This window comes from Eutrigla gurnardus (genome assembly GCF_963514095.1).
Source record: "Eutrigla gurnardus genome assembly, chromosome: 24".
NCBI lineage: Eukaryota > Metazoa > Chordata > Actinopteri > Perciformes > Triglidae > Eutrigla > Eutrigla gurnardus.
The window spans coordinates 3,036,555-3,055,458 of record NC_139935.1 but is presented as its reverse complement, the minus strand read 5'-3'; the positions used below and the strand labels follow the sequence as shown (position 1 = coordinate 3,055,458).

At 45.5% G+C, this 18,904-nt stretch overlaps 1 protein-coding gene and 1 long non-coding RNA gene across 2 annotated transcripts; one reads left to right on the top strand and one right to left on the bottom strand.

Moving 5' to 3' along the window:
* The first annotated feature begins 1,186 nt into the window (after positions 1-1,186).
* Positions 1,187-7,012, top strand: ccnt2b (cyclin T2b). Its single transcript, XM_084004035.1, has 9 exons — positions 1,187-1,425; positions 1,949-2,030; positions 2,113-2,241; positions 2,745-2,805; positions 3,011-3,073; positions 3,206-3,251; positions 4,570-4,733; positions 4,830-4,900; positions 4,981-7,012. The coding sequence occupies exons 1-9, from the start codon at positions 1,268-1,270 to the stop codon at positions 6,001-6,003; spliced, it is 1,797 nt and encodes a 598-aa protein (XP_083860161.1). The 5' UTR covers positions 1,187-1,267; the 3' UTR covers positions 6,004-7,012.
* Positions 7,013-9,671: 2,659 nt separating this feature from the next.
* Positions 9,672-10,541, bottom strand: LOC311009832. Its single transcript, XR_014596698.1, has 3 exons — positions 10,464-10,541; positions 10,334-10,382; positions 9,672-10,248 (listed from the first exon to the last, which is right to left on the bottom strand). It is a non-coding gene; the product is annotated as an uncharacterized lncRNA (long non-coding RNA).
* Between the last annotated feature and the right edge of the window lie 8,363 nt (positions 10,542-18,904).

The following is an 18,904-nucleotide window of genomic DNA, read 5'->3' as shown; positions in this document are numbered from 1 at the left end:
ACACCGTGAGGGGAAACGCAACCGGAAATTAGGAGATGTGACCTTCAAAATAAATGCCTGAAAAAAAAGTATTTGAATAATTTATAATAATTACATTAAATTAATTAATAATGTAATAATTTGGGAACTTTACCTGGATAAACCTGGATAAACATTAAAATGTCTGTCCTTCAATCCTCGTATTGATAGGCTACGTATCCCAAATATTAGGTCTTCTTTTGCCGCTAGCTAGCTCTTTTATTTTGTAGGCGCGGCCGGAAGTAGTAACGGTTGTATCTGTGTCAGCGAACAAACACAGTTCACAACAGGCTGCTGTTCGCGACGTGGTGACATAGCTGCACCTGCACTCTAATTACTAAACAGTTCACGAGACATGCGCTCGCGCGTGGCAGTCGCAGGTAAAAGGATAGATGCAGATGTGCCACGCGCACGCGCGTCCACATGTGGGGGTTGTGCGTGCAGGAGACTGGAGCCAGTCACGTGCGCTGCTCGAAAAGAAAAATACGGAGGTTATGAATTAATTAGGCACGTCGGTTTGTCCTGTTGAGCGTAACAACACACGTTTCTTACTTTTCTTCCTCCTTTGCGAGGAGAAATTCGAAATATTCATGTTTCAAGTTTGATATAGAGTTTTTTGGTTTGTTTACAAATAAAAAGCAATATTCACGTTAATTAAAATGTGAAGGGAAAACAAAAATGCCATTTACGTTCAAAATGTCATGTAAATAGAATTATAAACCTAAATATTATCGCTGTTGTGCTGGATCACTTGAGGAAGAGGTGATTTTTTTTCACTCTCTGAACTTAACTTTCATCCCTGGTCTCTACTTCCGCTTAGTGGTAGAAAAATAAAAAGTCATGCTTATGCTTATTTATTTGATGTTACTTTCTGTTATTTCTAAGGCGCTCATCTGGGTTCTACAGTCACAGTAATGCAAAGTACAAGTGTGACCCCTAGTGGTTAATGTGGATATTTCAACCCTAATTACTAAATGTTCTTTAATAAATCAATAAAGGTATCAGACGTGTTGTTAGCAGCTTCTTCTAGCTAAAAGGTAAAAATAATATTTTGTTGTGGACAAAAATAGCCCCACACGCATCAATCATTCATGGTAACAATGACGACTGTTTGCACCGCCGACCACGGGGGGCGCTGTCCAGATTATAGGTGACCGGTGAATCGGTGTCGGCAGCTCGTCCTTCCGGTGCCCCCGTCGCCCCGCTCCCTCCCGATGCTAGCACCGTCGGGCTTGGCTGTGGGAGCGTAATGGCGGTGCACCGGGGACCCTCTACGAAATGGCTCTTCACCCGGGAGCAGCTCGAAAACACGCCGTCTCGACGCGGCGGGATCGAGGCCGACAGGGAGCTCTCTTACCGGCAACAGGCCGCCAACTTAATCCAAGACATAGGCCAGAGACTCAACGTGTATCCTTCTGACACGCAAACGGCTAGCTGGTTAGCTCGGGTTAGCATTAGCTCACAGACGGTCCGGAGGGGCAAAGCGTGTTACAGCTCATGTGTTAACCCTGGAAACGCACCTTAAAGCCCGCACTGTCCCGCACGGAGCCCCCCTCCGACACGTCGGGCCGTTTAACCCCCCTCACGCGGTGTTTACGTGCCGCTAACTGGACGCGCTCCGGCCTGCGTGCTAGCTTAGCCATTGTTTTGTCATTTTACACTGCAGATCCCATTGTTAGCTTCGTGTCGGATAAAATCAGCGACACCGAGGACTGACACCAGTCGTACGTGTAATGTCAACTAATACTACGTAACAGACGTGCTGTTACACGTTGGGGGATCACACGTTGATGGCGTGGATTTAACTTGCTACACGTTTTGCAGTCTACTCAGCGTTAGCTCGATGCTACTCCCATCATTTCCACACTGTGGTTGCTATGCATTGTATTTGTACTGTCCTCTATGTTGTCTTCCTTAACTGTATCCCCAGATCCCAACTGATTATCAACACCGCTATAGTATATATGCACAGGTTTTATATGATCCACTCCTTCAGCAAATTCCATAGAAATGTAAGTAGTCCCCCACTGCAGCGTTGGCCGGTGCCATAATTGCTGGTGGCACCACGATGAAGACTTGTTTTTCCTCTCCCAGGTCATTTCCCAGACTACGTTGTTCCTGGCAGCTAAAGTTGAGGAGCAGCCCAGAAAGCTGGAGCATGTCATTAAAATAGCCCATGCCTGCATTAACCCACAAGAGACTGCCATAGACACTAAGAGCAACGTAAGTACGACCACAGTGGGTTTTCTTGGAATTTACGGCCAGGCTCTGTAGAGACGCAGCGACACGACTGTTTTCATGGTTGGAGAAGTCATTTGTTGACTAGTTGAGACAAAGAAAGCAACTAAAAGTTGTCACCTTTGGCTCCACATTGACTCCTTGCTTGACGGGAGAGTCCTGAAGTGTTGCATCCTCTGTCGGGCTGCAAAATATAGCATTTTAGTCACACATTGTTTCACATTTCTTTCATCGGGAATGAGATTCAAACTCACTTTCAGGGGGAGTCCTGGCCCAGATTCCAGCATTACAAAAGTTCCACCTTAAAGAGCAACACGAGACATTTCACATAACATTTACATCAAACGATGTGCGGCGTTGCAGCCGCGGAGTGCCAGTGTCTCCGCTGGCGATGCTTTTATTTTGTAGGAATGCTGATACGTTGAATCATCAGTATGGAGACGTCGGAAGGCAGATTTAAACGTGTTCAATGGTTGATCTTTTTCCAGGCTTTCCAGCAGCAGACACAAGAGCTTGTAGCACTCGAAACGATAGTGCTGCAAACGCTGGGTGAGTGCGTCTAAAGCTAGTTCCCTTTGTGTGTGTGTTGACTCGCAGCACTGACTCCCAACTGTAGCCGCAGTATTCCTGTGGGAGGAAACGACAAAATGACACAAGTACCACATAGGCATGCAGGTCAAATATTTAAGAAGAGAATCAACCACAGCATCACAGCGGCGTTCTGCTTCTGATCATCTTCACCCTTTCTCTGCAGGTTTTGAAATTACAGTTGATCATCCACACACAGATGTTGTGAGGTGTTCCCAGCTAGTGCGAGGTATAACCTTCTCCTTCCAAAGCAACCGTGTTCAAAATGATGTGGTGCCTCCCAAGCAAAAAACAATACAATTATGCTCATTTTTGAAAGTATGAACTTGCTTCTAAAATGAACTTTCTTCTTCGTTTACAGCAAGCAAGGATTTGGCACAGACTTCCTATTTCATGGCTACCAACAGGTTATTATCCTGTTCCCATTATTGCACTGTAATGGCACACTATAGCTTCCTGTCCTGCAGGGCCCCCCTTCCTGTGTCCAACGCCCTGTTTGCGTCTGGATCCTGGGAAACCCCGGCGGGGAAGTACCGGCCGGGCTGCTGTGCGGTGTATTGTACAAGGGCTTCCGTGTTGGCACATGGGGGTTGAATGCACAATGTGGAGTGTAGTGGTGCTGTTTACCTATCAAGGTTGTTTGGAGCGGAGTGCATATGTCTAAACAAACGAACTCAAATGGTAGCCTGAATATAGATTGCCACTAAAGATTCTTAAACTTATAGAGTGCTTTGGTAAGTATGGTTTACCGTTCTTTTTTTTTTGTAACATTTTGCACATTTTCCACCCTTTAAAGAGCTAACACAAAAGGGCAAACTATACTGCAAACTGAATGCTTGTTCCGTGTTTGGTAGTGGTTTCATGCATGCGTATTGTAGGATAATAAGCTGAAGAGGAAATATGATTTAAAGATTCAGCGGAGCTCCTAATTTAGATGTTATTGTGCTGCTGCTGCTGCGTTTATTTCAGTTGAAACAGTTAGTGTGAGAGATTGATGTTCCCAGCAGATGATGGGACATCAAAAGATTGAAAATAATGCAGATATGAGAGAGAAATGTTTGTATTATTGCAGCATTTCCCCACCGGTAACTACAGGATGTTAAAGAGAAGCTGGTGGGAGAAGAAAAGGTTCCTCTGTGTGACAACGCGGTGCCACTATTGTGTATTATATAGTTATTTATGTCACACATAAGCCTGCATGTGGAATCGGAGATGTTTTTAGTCGTAGTTTAACATCTTCATACGTGTGCACCCCGCCGTGTTTCCGCTGAAACACACGGGAGCCGGTTTGCAGTGTAGTTTGGGCTTCAGGGTGCAGAAGTTAGAACACTTAAAGCCTAATAATATGTCTTGGCTACCAACGTCAGTGTTTGATGTTGTGAAGTTTCAATGATGTCTTATTTAATTCACTAATAAGTAGAGATTTCCTGAAATGATGGCTCGTTAAGAGATTGAGAAACACAGCTTTTAATGTTTTATAGTTTCCCCCCTTTTTTAAATTCTAATTAAAACGTTGCCAAATACAGGATTATCATACGGAAGTGTTTCCTTCACACACTTAAATCCAAACAAACGTAGTTTTTTTTAGATTTTTCCCGTCCCCTCAGGTAAGGCTGTGTGTCTGTGATGTGAAAATATCAGCTCCAGTGTGTGTGAACGTCGCCTCGTTAAACCGTGCTCAGCTGACGGTTGCATCTTTTCCGTTTTGTTTCTTGTCTCCTGCAGTTTGCACCTCACCACCTTCTGCCTGCAGTACCGGCCCACGGTCGTCGCCTGCGTCTGCATCCACCTGGCCTGCAAGTGGTCCAACTGGGAGATCCCCGTGTCCACGGACAGCAAACACTGGTGGGAGTACGTGGACCGCACCGTGACGCTACAGCTGCTGGACGGTGAGGCCCTTTAGGTCATGGAGAGTTTGGCGTAATTATGCAAGTAGGAAGACAATAGAGAGATCATCACTCACATGGTGGTCTTCTTGGTTTCAGAGCTCACGCACGAGTTCCTTCAGATCCTGGAGAAGACGCCCAGCAAGCTGAAGAGGATACGAAACTGGAGGGTAGGTGGTGAATCCTGGACGTGCTGCTGGTTCAGGTTTAAAGTCAGTATCTCATGTTGGATTCTGTGCTGTTTTTAAAGGCTATTCAAGCAGCAAAGAAGCCAAAGACGGAGGGCTCATCCGTGGGCAGTCCCTTCCAGGGGACGTCTCTAGACGGCCTTCCCGGTGTCAACAACTCCTTCTTCCCCTCCACCTCATCGGACTCCAACGACATGCCCTCCCTGAACAACATCGCAGCCTCCTACGCTTCCTACCAGCCAATGAGCGACGAGTCAAAGAGCTGTGGCTACGACCACTTCTCCGAGCCTCACCTCTCGGACTTCACGGTGGTGAAACACGAACACAAAGCGGCCGGCGGGTCGAGCAGTAAAAACCAGCAGGTCGCCGCCAACGCGCCCACTTTTTCGAGGCCGCAGAAAGTCTTGACTCTGGAAAAGTACCGAGAGAAACACGCGGCGGACCTGGCCTCGCAGAACGGCGTGAAGGAGGAGTCGAGCACGGACACGTACGCGCCTCCTCCCGCCGCCTCCTCGCACCACCACAAGAAACGCTCCCAGCCCCAGCAGGCCGGCCAGTCGGGCGAGGGCCGGAGGGAGAAGAGCAGCTCGAAAAAGGCCCGGCCGCCGCCGTCGTTCGCCGAGAACGGCTCGGCCACGAGCGAGGAGCTCAAGATGAGAATCAAGGTTTCTTCAGAGCAGGGCGGGACTCTGCTGACTAAAGACAAGCACAAAGAGCACGGCGGCCACCGCCACTCCAAACACGGCCACTCCCACCCGTACTCCCTCAGCGGGAACGGCAGAGGGGCGATGGACAACGCCTCCTTATCCAACAGAGCTCCGGACTCCGCCGGCTCGTCTCGGAAGAGGCCTCACTCGGACGCCAACAATCACAACAACCACCACCACCACTCGTCCAAGGGCAGCCGGAGCTCCAAGGGAGGCCTCGGCTCCTCCCACTACCCGGCGGAGGGCCCGAGGATGATGGAGCACCACGGCCACGACGGAACCAACGGCACGCTGACCTCCAACGGCCAACACACCGACTACAAAGACACTTTCGACATGCTGGACTCTTTACTAAGTGCCCAAGGAATGAACTTGTAACCCTCGGAGTCCGTAGCGTCGTCTAGAATAAGGTATTACCATGTTTAATAGGATTTTAAAAAATGAATTTATTTGTCTTAAGTTATGGGAATTCTGCATCGCCCTCAGTCGTGTCAACACTGATTCTTGATGGTTCTCGTTAAGCTGTCACATGTAAAATGAAATGCATAGAGCTGTGTACTACTAGCTTGCAACAAAAAAAAAAGAGACGTATTTAAAAAAAACGCGATGGAATAATGAGATTTTAAACGTTCTTTTAACGCGAGCTGACATTATGATTTTAATATGCATGTTTTAAGTCACAAAGGAGGACGAAGGAAAAACAAGTGTTCACAGCCGTCGTGACCGTTTACAGACAGTTTTTTTTTTTGTATGTTGAGAAGTTTTGTTCCACTGAAAATCTCAGGTCTTGAACTTTTTTGATATGAGAATGAATCTTCCTCTGTTTGGGTTTATTACCTCTTATCCGTGGAGATGTTTCACCTCGTCCATTTGCCGGCGACGACGGCAGAACTTCGGTATCTGTCTTTAGGAAACTGTCTGCTTACTTTCAAAGAGGGCGTCAATAGTTCCAAACAACACAAATGAAAGGCAGAGCCCATTCGCTGTCTGTTCGCTGTCTATCGGGACGTATTCCAAGGCCGCACCTGAACTTAATGCGCAGACTCCTCGTTGAGCTACAAATGAAGTTTACGTTACATCTGCTGTGAACGTGCATCGAAGATATATCAGCTAAAATTGCAACAAAAAAAGTCCTTGTGATTGTTCCTAGTCAATCGCTATACAGTTATGATAAATGTTTTAACTATCAGAAAATACGGATCTCTAAACTAAGATTGTGTATATAGGACTGTAGTTCGATTTCAATCTGTTGGTTTATTGCATCAGTCCAGACCTCCATTCAGTGTATCTCCAGATCTAAAGCAGACTGTATTGATGAACATATCCTCGATTTGTGTATTGGGAGCCCAAATAAAGGTGTAAAAGTGATTTTTACACATCAAAGCGATTTATTTTTTTCTGTTCTTGCTTGTCTGATGTGGAGCCAGAAATGTGGATGTACCTTTATTTTTTATTTTATTTTTTTTATTTGTTTGGGGAGGACAAACTTTCAGTAAGATGATGTTGAATATTACAAAAAGGAAAACTTAATCAAGGGAATAATATGTGCCTTTTTAATAACCTATTTTGGTTAATTTTAAGGGATTTTTGGAAGCCCGAGCACTGCGTTTTTACTTATCTTACATACTTAACTATTAATTCCATAAATACATCTACACATGTACAAATAGTTATTTTAATTGGGGACACTCACCGTGCAGCTTCTGAAGAATCCAGACAGTCAAGTGTGGAACGCCTGGTGTTTATCATTTCATTCCTAGGATGATACAAATACAAGTTTAGAGGTTGTGGTGGGGGTGAGACAGAGCAATGTCACAGGGAAACTACAAAACGAACACATTTTTTGGGATTTGAAGTCACAAAGAACATTTAAAAATATATATATTTATAGTTAAATATATATATATATCTTTAAAAAAAATATATATTTATATATATATATTTATACATATAAATATATATATATGTATATATATATTTATACATATAAATATATATTTATATGTATAAATATATATATTTTTAAATGTTATATATAAATATTTATATATATATATAAATAATATAAAATATATTTATAGTTAAATATATATATATATATATATATATATATATTTTTTTTTTAATATATTGAGTGTATGTATGTACACATACAAGCAGTACTTCCCGTTGAATCATTAAAAATAACATAAGGTGTAATTCCGCACCGTGGCCACAGGAGGGCAGTGTAGAGTCGTGAGCTTTAAGGCGCTCTGGTGGCCACAGTGGTATTATCAAGATTGACAAACTACCTCCGGTTAAATCATTGAAAAGCAAAGACAACAGGGTGTAATTCCGCACCTTGTCCACCGGAGGGCAGTGTGGAGTCGTGAGCTGTAACGCCCTGTGGTGGCCACAGCCATTAAGAACACCAGCAGTGTTATCAAGGCAGAGAAACACTTCCACCGGTTAAAGCATTGAAAAGCAAAGTCAACCAGGTGTAATTACGCACCGTGTCCACCAGATGGCAGTGTGGAGTCGTGAGCTCCTTAACGCCATCTGGTGGCCACAGCCATGAAGTGCAACAGCGGTATTATAAAGGCAGACAAATTACGTGCAAGCACTACCTCCGGTTGAATTTTTCAAAATAAAAGACAACCAGGTGTAATAACGCAACGTGACCACCGGAGGGCAGTGTAGAGTCGTGAGCTCATTAACGCCCTCTGGTGGCCACAGCCATGAAGTGCAACAGGTAGTATGATCAAGGTAGACAAATTACATGCAACCACTACCTCCGGTTGAATCATTAGCCCCGTTTAGACGATTCCGCCGTCACGGCGAGTCAAACTACGCCGCGAACCGGAGCGTTTAGATAGAACTGTTTAGCTAGCACCGCGGTGTCGTCCATTGACGCGTCGGCCGTGTGACGTATTCATTGAGCGTCGGTAATCTGATTAGCTCGATGCATCCAAACAACTACGAAAGGTGAGCTTTTGCTCGCCTCGCATGTTTACGCGACTCTTCAACCGGAAGCGGATGTTTATCATAAACATATCGATGCGTACAACTGTAGCTTACCAGCGTGTGATCTTCGGATATGAGCTCGTTAAATCCGCAGCTGGCGTGTCGCACGTCTTCACTACGTCACGTCTTCGGCAGCCAATTAAGCCACGAGGCCCTCGTCCTTCATTTCCTGGCTTCATCTTTGAGTTTATTAGGTTGAAAATGCACATTAATTTTAATACACGTCAGTTCAATTTGATGCCACATTGTTATTTGCGAGTTTCTGTTTGTCTCCATGTTGATATACACCCTGAGGTATTTGTATTTAATCATAATGTGTTATCGTTAACGGGAGTAAATACTAGGACTGGATGCATATTGTAAATTATATCACCATAAATTTAAAAACAACAACCTTTGTTTGCAGGGAAAGCATTGACCACTGTTTATTTTTCATTCCTGTATTTAGATGTTCTAATTAAATGACTAAATGAATGGTATGACCCACACCGACTGTTGTGGCCTCTTTATCGAAGTTCCTGCAACTGACTTGGTTCCACTTTGTTGGCAGAAACCCGGAGAGAGAGACATCAAGGGTTGAGCATAGCCCACTTTTTATTCAACTGTTGCACCGACACATTCATTCACATGGGGGGGGGGGGGGGGTCAGAGGTCAGGAGATTCAAGTCAAGTCTACTTTATTTACCGTTTGATGACACTTTACACATTAAGCAGGGCTACAACATCCATGATTCTTCACAGTCAATACATTTACAAAGTCAGACCATCACATTAGAGAGGGATGGAGAGCCAACAGCCTCCCAACCCTCAGCTGCTTCTCATCTGTCAAGACAGAAAACAAAAAGGTTGTGCATCAGTTTACAATTCCATCAACATCTGCACCTTCATCCCACTACACTGGACCAGTCAAACACACACCCAGGATAGCCTTCATGTTTAGTGAACAGATGACAACCTCCAGTCAACCAGAGGGAGGGGGTGAGGGAGGGAGATGTGAGGGAGGTGAGGAAGGGAGGGGGCATGCAGGAGAGGATCAAGGGGAGAGGGAGTCTGGTTTAGGAGGAGTCACTGTTCAACACAAAGGTCGACCACAATAGATATGATGTTTCCAACTGGAACCAATGGAGCTTCTAATCTAATCCAGAGGAATTGGAGGACTTCTCTTTTGCATTGCTCCAGGTACACATCCAACAGCCTCCTGAAGTTCCAGCATCTGGGAATTCAAAGAAACACAAGTTGTACATGACTTTATATTTCACTCTCTTGGAATCATCTTGCAGGTGTCAAACCTACTTCATGTCTTGGGGTCGCTGCCCAGTGGCTCCTTCTGCTGCAGGCAAACTCCTCTCTGGCCTCCAACACAGCTGGACCGGACCATCTCCATGGACTTCACTACAATCACAAAACATGATGTCAGGACCACAACTTTGGAAGAGTTCAAAGACATACCTTTACATTTAGTAAACCAGCAGGGGGAGGGAGAGAAGTGAGGCAGTGACATGAGGGGAGTGAGGTCAGCATGCAGGAGAGGGTTGCTGGTTTACATTTGCATTGGGGTCTAATAAAGATGCTACTTCCCTGGCATAGATTTGGGTCTGGTCCGTGGAATCCTCCAGATAACTGAGTGAGACAAACAGACAGGGAAGTACAGGTGAGTACAAGTACATTAGTGACATTTCAAACCTTCCCATCCTTCACTTTTTACCTCAGAGTGATGACTTGCTTCAGCCTCCTCCACCTCAGCTGGTCCACATCTGGGAATTCACAACAAACACAAGTTGGACATGACCTCACGTACCACTCTCTTGGAATAAACTTGCTACAGCCAAACCTACTTGACATCTTGGGCTCCTTCTGCTGCAGGCAAACTCCTCTCTGACCTCCGACACAGCTGGGCCGGACCATCTCCATGGACTTCACTACAATCAAACACAAAAGAACCTTTGAACTCTTGTGATGTCTTGGTAGTCAACCACATAACTTTACATTTAGTAAACCAGCAGGGGGAGGGAGACAAGTGAGGGGGGGGGGGGGGGGGGGTGAGGAAGGGTGAGGGAGGTGAGCATGCAGGAGAGGGTTACTGGTTTACATTGGTATTGGGGTCAAATAAGGATGCTTCTTCCCGGTTATAGATTTGGGTTGGGTCCATGGAATCCTCCAGAGACCTGAGTGAGACAAGCAGACAGGGAAGTACTGGTGAGTACAAGTACATTAGTGACATTTCAATCCTTCCCATCCTTCACGTCTTACCTCATGATGATGGAGGACTTCTCTCTGGAGGAGGAGGATGATGATGATGATGAAGGTGGAGAAGACTGGAAACGTTCAGCTAGAGATCCAACAGCCTCCTGACCCTCCAGTGGTTCTCATCTGGGAATATAGAACCACATACAAACCCTCTGGAGGCCTGGAGACCAGGTGGGACGAGTTAGAGGGCTGATGAGGTGGGCGTGGCTAATTAGCAGAGTGCAGTGAGTGGAAAATGACTGGTGTTGTTTCCAACCTTCCTTATAGATATATATTCTCTCTTCACTTCTATTTGTCTCATTCTACATTCATCACACGTTCACATTGATGTCTTTTTCACGTCGACTGCTGAAAACACACATTAGATCCTGGATGTTTTGGGGCTTCCTTGGTAAAGAGGGGACTCAGGGTCACATTTCCAACATCGGTCTCAAACAGCTCCTCAGACAAATTAATTAAGGTTAAGGTTAATTAGGTTAAGGGTCACGTAACCCTCATCTTGGGTTGGAGATGCATCTAATGGTACTCAGGCTGTTTGATGACTCAATTAGACTTAATGGAAAGCATTCATACGTGCTAATTGGTGGGATCTGCCTCCGCTTCATCATCCTTTTCATCAGCGTGGAGGAGCTTTATAGGAACTCTGTTCACAAATGTTGGAGTAAAGATGACATTTTGTTTCTCACAATAAACACATTTTTAATCAGCATGTATTCAGTTTATTCATTTATCATTTACACAATATACTTATTTATTTCAAATAGTTACAGAAACATTCAAATCAGCTGTTAAGTGTAAAATACAGTGGCAAACATTTAAAAAAAGGATGAAAAAATGAACAGAAGTGCCAAATCATGCAGATGGTTTAATCCCAGCCTCAGAACACTGGACTCCCATTAGATGTCGAAGCCTTCGCTGCGTTCCGAGATAAAACGTGTTGATCAGAACATGCCGTGGTCGTTACGCGCTGCATCACGTGGTGGGATTAATTCGCTGATTGCATTAAATGACCAGCCTTCAATGCAGGCGATGAGAAAACAGCCATATTGTTGCTCTGATGGAGAGCTGCGGGGATTAGCAGTTGAGTTGCTGTGCTGCTGAATTAGTAATGTTAATGGGAGTAACGAGGCATGATTTGGAAACACAAGCTGAGCTCCTGCATGAGCAGAATATTTAAAATCATGCTTTTGTGTCTTGATAGTCGTAGGAACCATCGTCTGATTCTTCCAGCCGCTGATTTACGTTGAAACCCGCCCTTCCAAACCTCAAGGGACCTTCCAGGTTCAGCTTTGGACTTCTGGAAAGGTTGGTTCGTGGGCGGAACATAAATCCAGTTCCTGATAATTAACTAGCACCCTCAGAGCAGACGCAGCGTTTTCACCAAGTATTGCCTTCTAATTTTAGCGTGGAAGACAATGGGGAAATTCAGCGGGAGGACGGGAGTGAAAATTCAACCATCTGGACATTCTCGCATACTTGTGGGAGGGTGATGATTTATTTTCAGCAACCTCTCGAGCTGAATAAGAGACGCCTACTGCTCGGGAAAAAATCCGCAGAGAGGAAGAGATATGAGAGGGGCTTTTGTGAGCAACAAATCCCAGAATTAAGAGCCATCTGAAAGGAAAACACCGTCCAAGCTCTAATTACACGTCAAAGACAGGAAGGTATATCGTCCCAGACACAGGCTGCTTTTATTATTAGTATATTATTAAAAGTAAATGGATGAGTTACACGTTAAAAGATGAGTCCAACTCGTGCTCCTCTCTGATATTCATCCAGGATGCCAAAAAGAAGATTAAAGCATCAAAAATCGTCACCATTTGTCACAGAAATGCAGGTTCAGAACTCTCTGATCCACAGCTGTTATACACGCTCGTGTCCACTAGATGGCAGTTTTATCTTTGGCCTTTTTTCTACAAACAGAACAGCTGCAACACAAACGGACAGCATCATTTTCTCTGGATTTTTTAAAGCAAACAAGACGCAGTGTTGAATAACCTTGAAAAAAAGGACTTTTGATGCCATTAATAAAAGGTGATCCTCGGTCCAAATATTCACACACGTGGTCTCGATCCTTCTCGTTAACAGAGTTGGTCGAAAGGCCTTGGTGCAGCAGCATATCGTGCACTTACACCCATATGATTCTTAATGCAAATCATGGCCAGGAAATAGTGCAGGAAAGTGGCGTAATTATAAGCCATTGAGAGTCCATTGTCATTCTGTCTGAGGGGGTCTCTCTTGAAAAATCAGGAGCTGATGGAAACCCCTGGAAGTACCTGGGATAGAGCCGGAGGGGGAAATGACTGGGCCCGGGCTGCCATTATGCCATGGTAACGCAATTATATCCGATGATTGGCAGGAGCAGAAATTAGCCTCCGTCTTCATGGTGTGTTTCCAACCAGTCAGAAGGTATGTTTTTTTAACATTTTGCTGTCTTTAGCCAGCTGTTCTCAGTGAAAAACAAGACATTATTTCACAGTTTCCCCCTGTAATTATTCCCTTTACTACCCCAGTTTATCTCTCCGCCCAATGCTAATGCATCCTCTGGCGGCCCGAACACCAGAGATTCATGTTTGTGCCGGGAACCGCAGAGCCCCAGCTGTCCTTTAAAAAGAGACAGCTAAAAACACACACACACACACACACTTGATGCGAAATGTCTTCCTCACTACTCGTCCCCAATCATCAATAATTCACCGGCTTCGACATTTGAACTAATTATGGTGCACCAATGGCCTATTTGAGCAGGGCCCTGTCAGATGAAAGCGGCTCGGTCCTTCCTGTCAGCGGTGCAGAACGAGGCGACAGCAGTGGAGGCTGAAGCCATTAAAATGAATGGAGAGCACCTCCAACACACACACATTTTAACATTGGCCTCACACACACTCTCAGGTGTACCATGCTGACACGCAGGAATAAAGGAAAACACACATAAACACACACACGGAGCGACACGCCCCCACCTGTGTGGGTTGTTTGGCCTCCTCATCCAGACCTCTCTGGTTTTAATTAGCCTGCTGCTGAAGTGTTTTCCCTTCCCGAGTCTCTGAAGGGCCGTGATAACGGCTGCAGCCGCGGCGGAGGCTCTCCGCTGCTTTGTTTCATTAGGGAGAGCATAATGACCCCGCCATCGCAACGCCAAGGAAATACCTGCCCTGCTAATTATTTTCCCCGGCGTTTGTCATCAGCGCTGAACAACTGGAAGGACTGCGACTAATAATCATTGCGTTAAAATGCAGCTTTTGTATTGAAGCGATCGCACTGATTGATTTTTCCAGATATAAGCACCTCTAAAGCTCACGATGTAATGTTATACCAATAAACAACAACCGCTAGTCTTTATGCTAAGCTAAGCTAAGGCAACAACCTGCTGGCTTTAGCTTGTAAATGAGGTTAGCATACAGGCTTGAAAGTGGTATGGATTTCAGCAACAGGAAGCTGGTTTCAGCAACAAACAAAAAGAGCTCCGATAAATCCATCATGGGTTTAAATCCATCGTGGGTTTAAATCCATCGTGGGTTACCTGCTCACGACAAAAGGGCGGGAAAACGAGTCATCAAGTAGCTTAGAGATGTCCGTTAGGAGACAAAAACAGAGATGAAAGGAGTATCGGACACAAAAACGGCTCCAAACGAATGCTAATATGGCTTAAGTCTAACGAGTTAGCTTAACCTGAACAAAGAGTTAGGTTTCCATAGTAACGATCAATAACTAATCATTGGAAGACATGGCTTTCATGTTTCTCGTGACGTCAGAAAAGTGATCTGATGAGTAAACTTCCTCTTCAGAGGACGAAACTATTCCTTATTATCTCATCTTCTTGATCTCCTTGACCTCAATCCCCCAAACGAAGTGGCTGCTTTGCTTAGAACGACGCCGTAATGGAAGGTCTGACAGTTAAAATAACTCACTAGCATCGAGCTGCCCGGGAGCTCGAGGACGTCCTGTACTTAACACGACAGAAGCAGCTATTTGGATCATCAGGTTTCCGTGGGAGATACAGCGGGGTGTCATCGGCCTAGCAGCGTAACAAAACGTTATGGATTATGCAGCCGAGTGGGAGTGTGAGGAGGAGGATGAGTTGGTTGTATAGAAAGCAGAATTTGAAAAGGTAGGAGGCGAGGCTTTCCAAAGCTGTATTTGGGTCGACGGAGCATAGAAATGTGGTTTTTCTGTGTTCGCAGCGGCAGGGTGAAGCAGTGGGGGACGCTGCCAAGGCTTTATTGATATCTTAAGGTGAAGAAGCACGGATGGAAATAGTGTCTCCGGTTACAGTTTTGCTGCAGTTTCAAGAAATATATTCAATACGTAATAATTAAACGCACTCAAAGCGATATATGCTTTCATTAGTGCTGCCAGACAAACTTTCTATCTCCTTTCTCCCACCTCACACCCCGGACATGGAGATAATGACGCCGAAAACATCTGTAATCGACGCGTCCTCGATGGCAGATGTGTGTGTGTGTGTGTGAAGGATTCCACCTGCTGCTGGGTAATTCATCCAGCATGTCTTCACGTCCTCCTATTATCTCCCTCTTTGAATCAGATATTTGACAAAGAATTAATCACTCATTCCAGCACGCGTCGCAGTTCATCCGACACCATGAATAGCTCACGAAGCATATTTGCCTGTTTATGCAGAACATATAAGCCCAAATAAAAAGGCGGCATATCTTTTTTTCATTCGTATTTACTGGTTGCATCATCTTCATTGCTCTCTATCTGCCTCTTTCCCTCTGTAGCTGAAAAAAGCAGCAATATCCTCATATTATTAGCATTTAATCCGACGCCAATGGCTTATTTTAGCAACCAGGAGTCGCCCCCTGATGGCCAGTAAAGAGAATGCACCTGAGCATCACCTCTCCACCATCCAGCTGCTTTCACACCACCCTCTCCCAGTTATTTACAGCCTGTGCTCTGATACACCCGATGTGAGTCTCAGACATCATGTGTTCAAAATTAACTAGCTCCAAAAAAAAGCTGAATTCTATAAAAAGTGACATAGTGTTGACTCAGTTTTTACACTCTCAGGGTTTAACGCTGACGCTCCTGACGGGTGTTAGAAAACTCTCCTCCAGGTACATCCGAACACCTCCTTTCAACACGCCTGGAAGAAGCTGCCGGCGAGCACGTAATTAAATACGATTTATATCATCACATGGAATACTTCCGTGTGGGCCGATGGTGGATGTTGCTTTAGCCAACTCCCCCCCTCCCTCCCCCACACTTTTTTTTTTTTTTTTTTTTGCACCAGCCCACTCGCACAGTAATTGAGAAACTGGCACAACTGAATATAAAAATAAAAAAAGAAGTGGTGTGGGTGTGAAGCTGTCCACGGTTGAGTGGCCAAATGCAACCCACTCATGGAGCCAATTGTGAAAGTACTTATCAATACCTTTCAATGGACACTTGTGGCACAGGTATAATTGGTTTTGCATGAGGGCTGATTTGCATATATTATGAAAGATTGACGACAGATTTTTGCCCGTTGGAATTTTTAGCATCGGATTCATTTGAGGATACATTTCCTGTTATGATGTTAAAGGAGAGGAGTAGTGACTTTAACTGCTTCTCAGCGCTAACAGGCTCCTGATAGAACGTCAGGGAGGCCTCGCAATCACAGCTTTAAACAGCCTTGAATGGAAAAGCGCCAACAGACTGAAGAAAAGGTGTCTCCTTCCTGATTTGGCTCATTTTCTAACTATAAGATACTGGATAACCTCCGCCAACGCCGAGCACAACTCTCCAACTTACACCCTAACACATCGCTCATCACGCTTCAGACTCGAGCTGAACTCGGCCCCTGCAAACTTATCCCAAACTTTTGGATCCAAGTCTGTTTCTTTTGGTTTCATAACAACGGCTACAAGGTGATAATCATCTAGTGGCAGGAATCCCAGATCTGGATCGCCACCAAAGACAAATCAATGGTTTGCCGAGTCCAAAGCCAATCTGTCCACCGATATCCACTGAAGGGCTTTGAAGCATCACCTTCCAATAAGGTGCATCGTACTATAAAAGCTGCAAACCTGTAGCGTAGACGCGTGATTATTGTGCAAGAAGGTGAGAAAGTGTCGTGTAAAAAGAGGCGTAATGAAAAAAAGTACGCTTGTTTTCAGAGTTGGACGTGCCAGGAACTCACCGAATGTTTGAGTAGGAACTAAAAACAGACTGCTTTAGGAGATGAGATCCAAACATGTTCTGCCAGCTGGAAACAAGGGACCACATAGAGAACAGGCTGCAATGAAGAAGTTATTTCTTGCACACATGCTGTCACACGCTCTCCAACAACCTAAAGGAAGCCGGTCCCGATGCTTTTTCAGCTCCGGACACTCTGGCAGCTTCCTCCGCCGCATCGATGTGTGACGAAGATATCCGCCGCCGTCGCGTGTTCAAGGCATTATGGGATAGCGACGGAGCAGAGGGCTGATGGAAGACGGTCGCAATCGTCCCGTTCTCTCATTAGACGCAGGGCTGTGTGTGCTCATTAGGCCGGCAGCAGCCCAGCGGGGATCTATTCTCCTGAGGTGACCAAAGGTGCTTACGCAGACCCTCCAAGTCTCAGTAATGATGCCCCAGAACCGGCCTTGTCACAAGACTGACATGACCTTTATCTGGCAAAAACAAATAAAAAAACCCCCCCAGATTCTAACATCTGCCCAGTTTTGCATCGCCGCGCAGACTTTCCAGAAGTTAACATCCTGGGAATTTGTCGGATTCAGGTATTAATCCGAGCACAAAAGCCCCGGACCTTGCCATTAAGACCTATGAAATAAAGGCACGACACGGCGGCTGAATAGATGTCTGGAGGCAATCTGTGAAGGATGGCTGATCAATGGGCGCGAAAAAATAAAATGGTAGATGAAAAGATGTCTTTAAAGGCTCATGAAAGGGGAACTTGTCAGAGGGCATTTTGTTCAGCTTTTCCATTTTTAACCTCAATCATCCGAACACAGCACACATGAAAGGAGGACGCGGCGAAGCTGCAGTCGGCTGTGGTTTCGTCCTCGTCTGATGTAAAGTGGCGCCGGGACTCTTGTGGTTTTTAACCATGCATGAACTGCATGTCAAGTTACATGCCTTATGAGTGTGTTTTTGTCATTTTTCAGAGGAATATGCTGACGCAGCCCGGCGGAAATCGTTAATAGAACGGATTACGTCAGTCCTTAATTGCATTAGCTACGGATGCCTTGTGGTCAGATCCGGTCCTCGCCGGGGCCGCTCCAAACAAAGCCTGATAATGGCCCACATGACGCGCCAATTTAGCTCCAACCTACAAATGAGCGGGAGCAGCTAAGACATACATTAATCCCAGCCAGATTGGGGACTGTATGAATTATGCTAAGAACCTTATCTGTTATTTCCCCTGATCTCCTGCTGGGTGAATTGATTGCGTTTTTTTTGGTCTTAATCCGCAGCATGCCACGCATGTTGGGAGACAACCAGGGGAGCCATCTTGAATAAATAGAATTTGGACTTGACAAAAGCCGCCCCCAGCTGAGCAGCGAGGAAGCGTCCACGGAAGCTGCACATCTCCCAGCACGGCGGACGCCATCGCCATCGCCATCGCCGGACGCCGTTCTCCTGCTGCAGTTTCTCCTGGAACACCGTTTGCACGTACGACACTCATCAGGATGGATAAGCCCGTTCTGGAAACATCTCCGCGCAGCCAGAGAGGGTGTTTTAATGAGATTAATTAGATCACTTGTGAGTGATGGTCCTCCACCAATTACCTGGGCCATAATACCGTTTCCCTCCACCCGGGGTGCCGCGCTCCGCCGAGCCGCGCCAGCCTTCTTGCGAGCCGCTTCTGCGGCAGGAAGTGATTAATCATCTCGTCGGCGTCCCGGGAGATAACGTGACGATAAAGACAAAAGCCTCTCGTCGGCTGTGGCTGTTTAAAAGCCAAGAACTGCTTCCTAAACGCCGACTCCCGAGTTCAATTAGACGCTCTGGGTGAGACTTATAGAACACGCGCTCTCTGGATGCTGTAACACGACGCCGCAGAGGTCCATTCCTTTTCTATAAT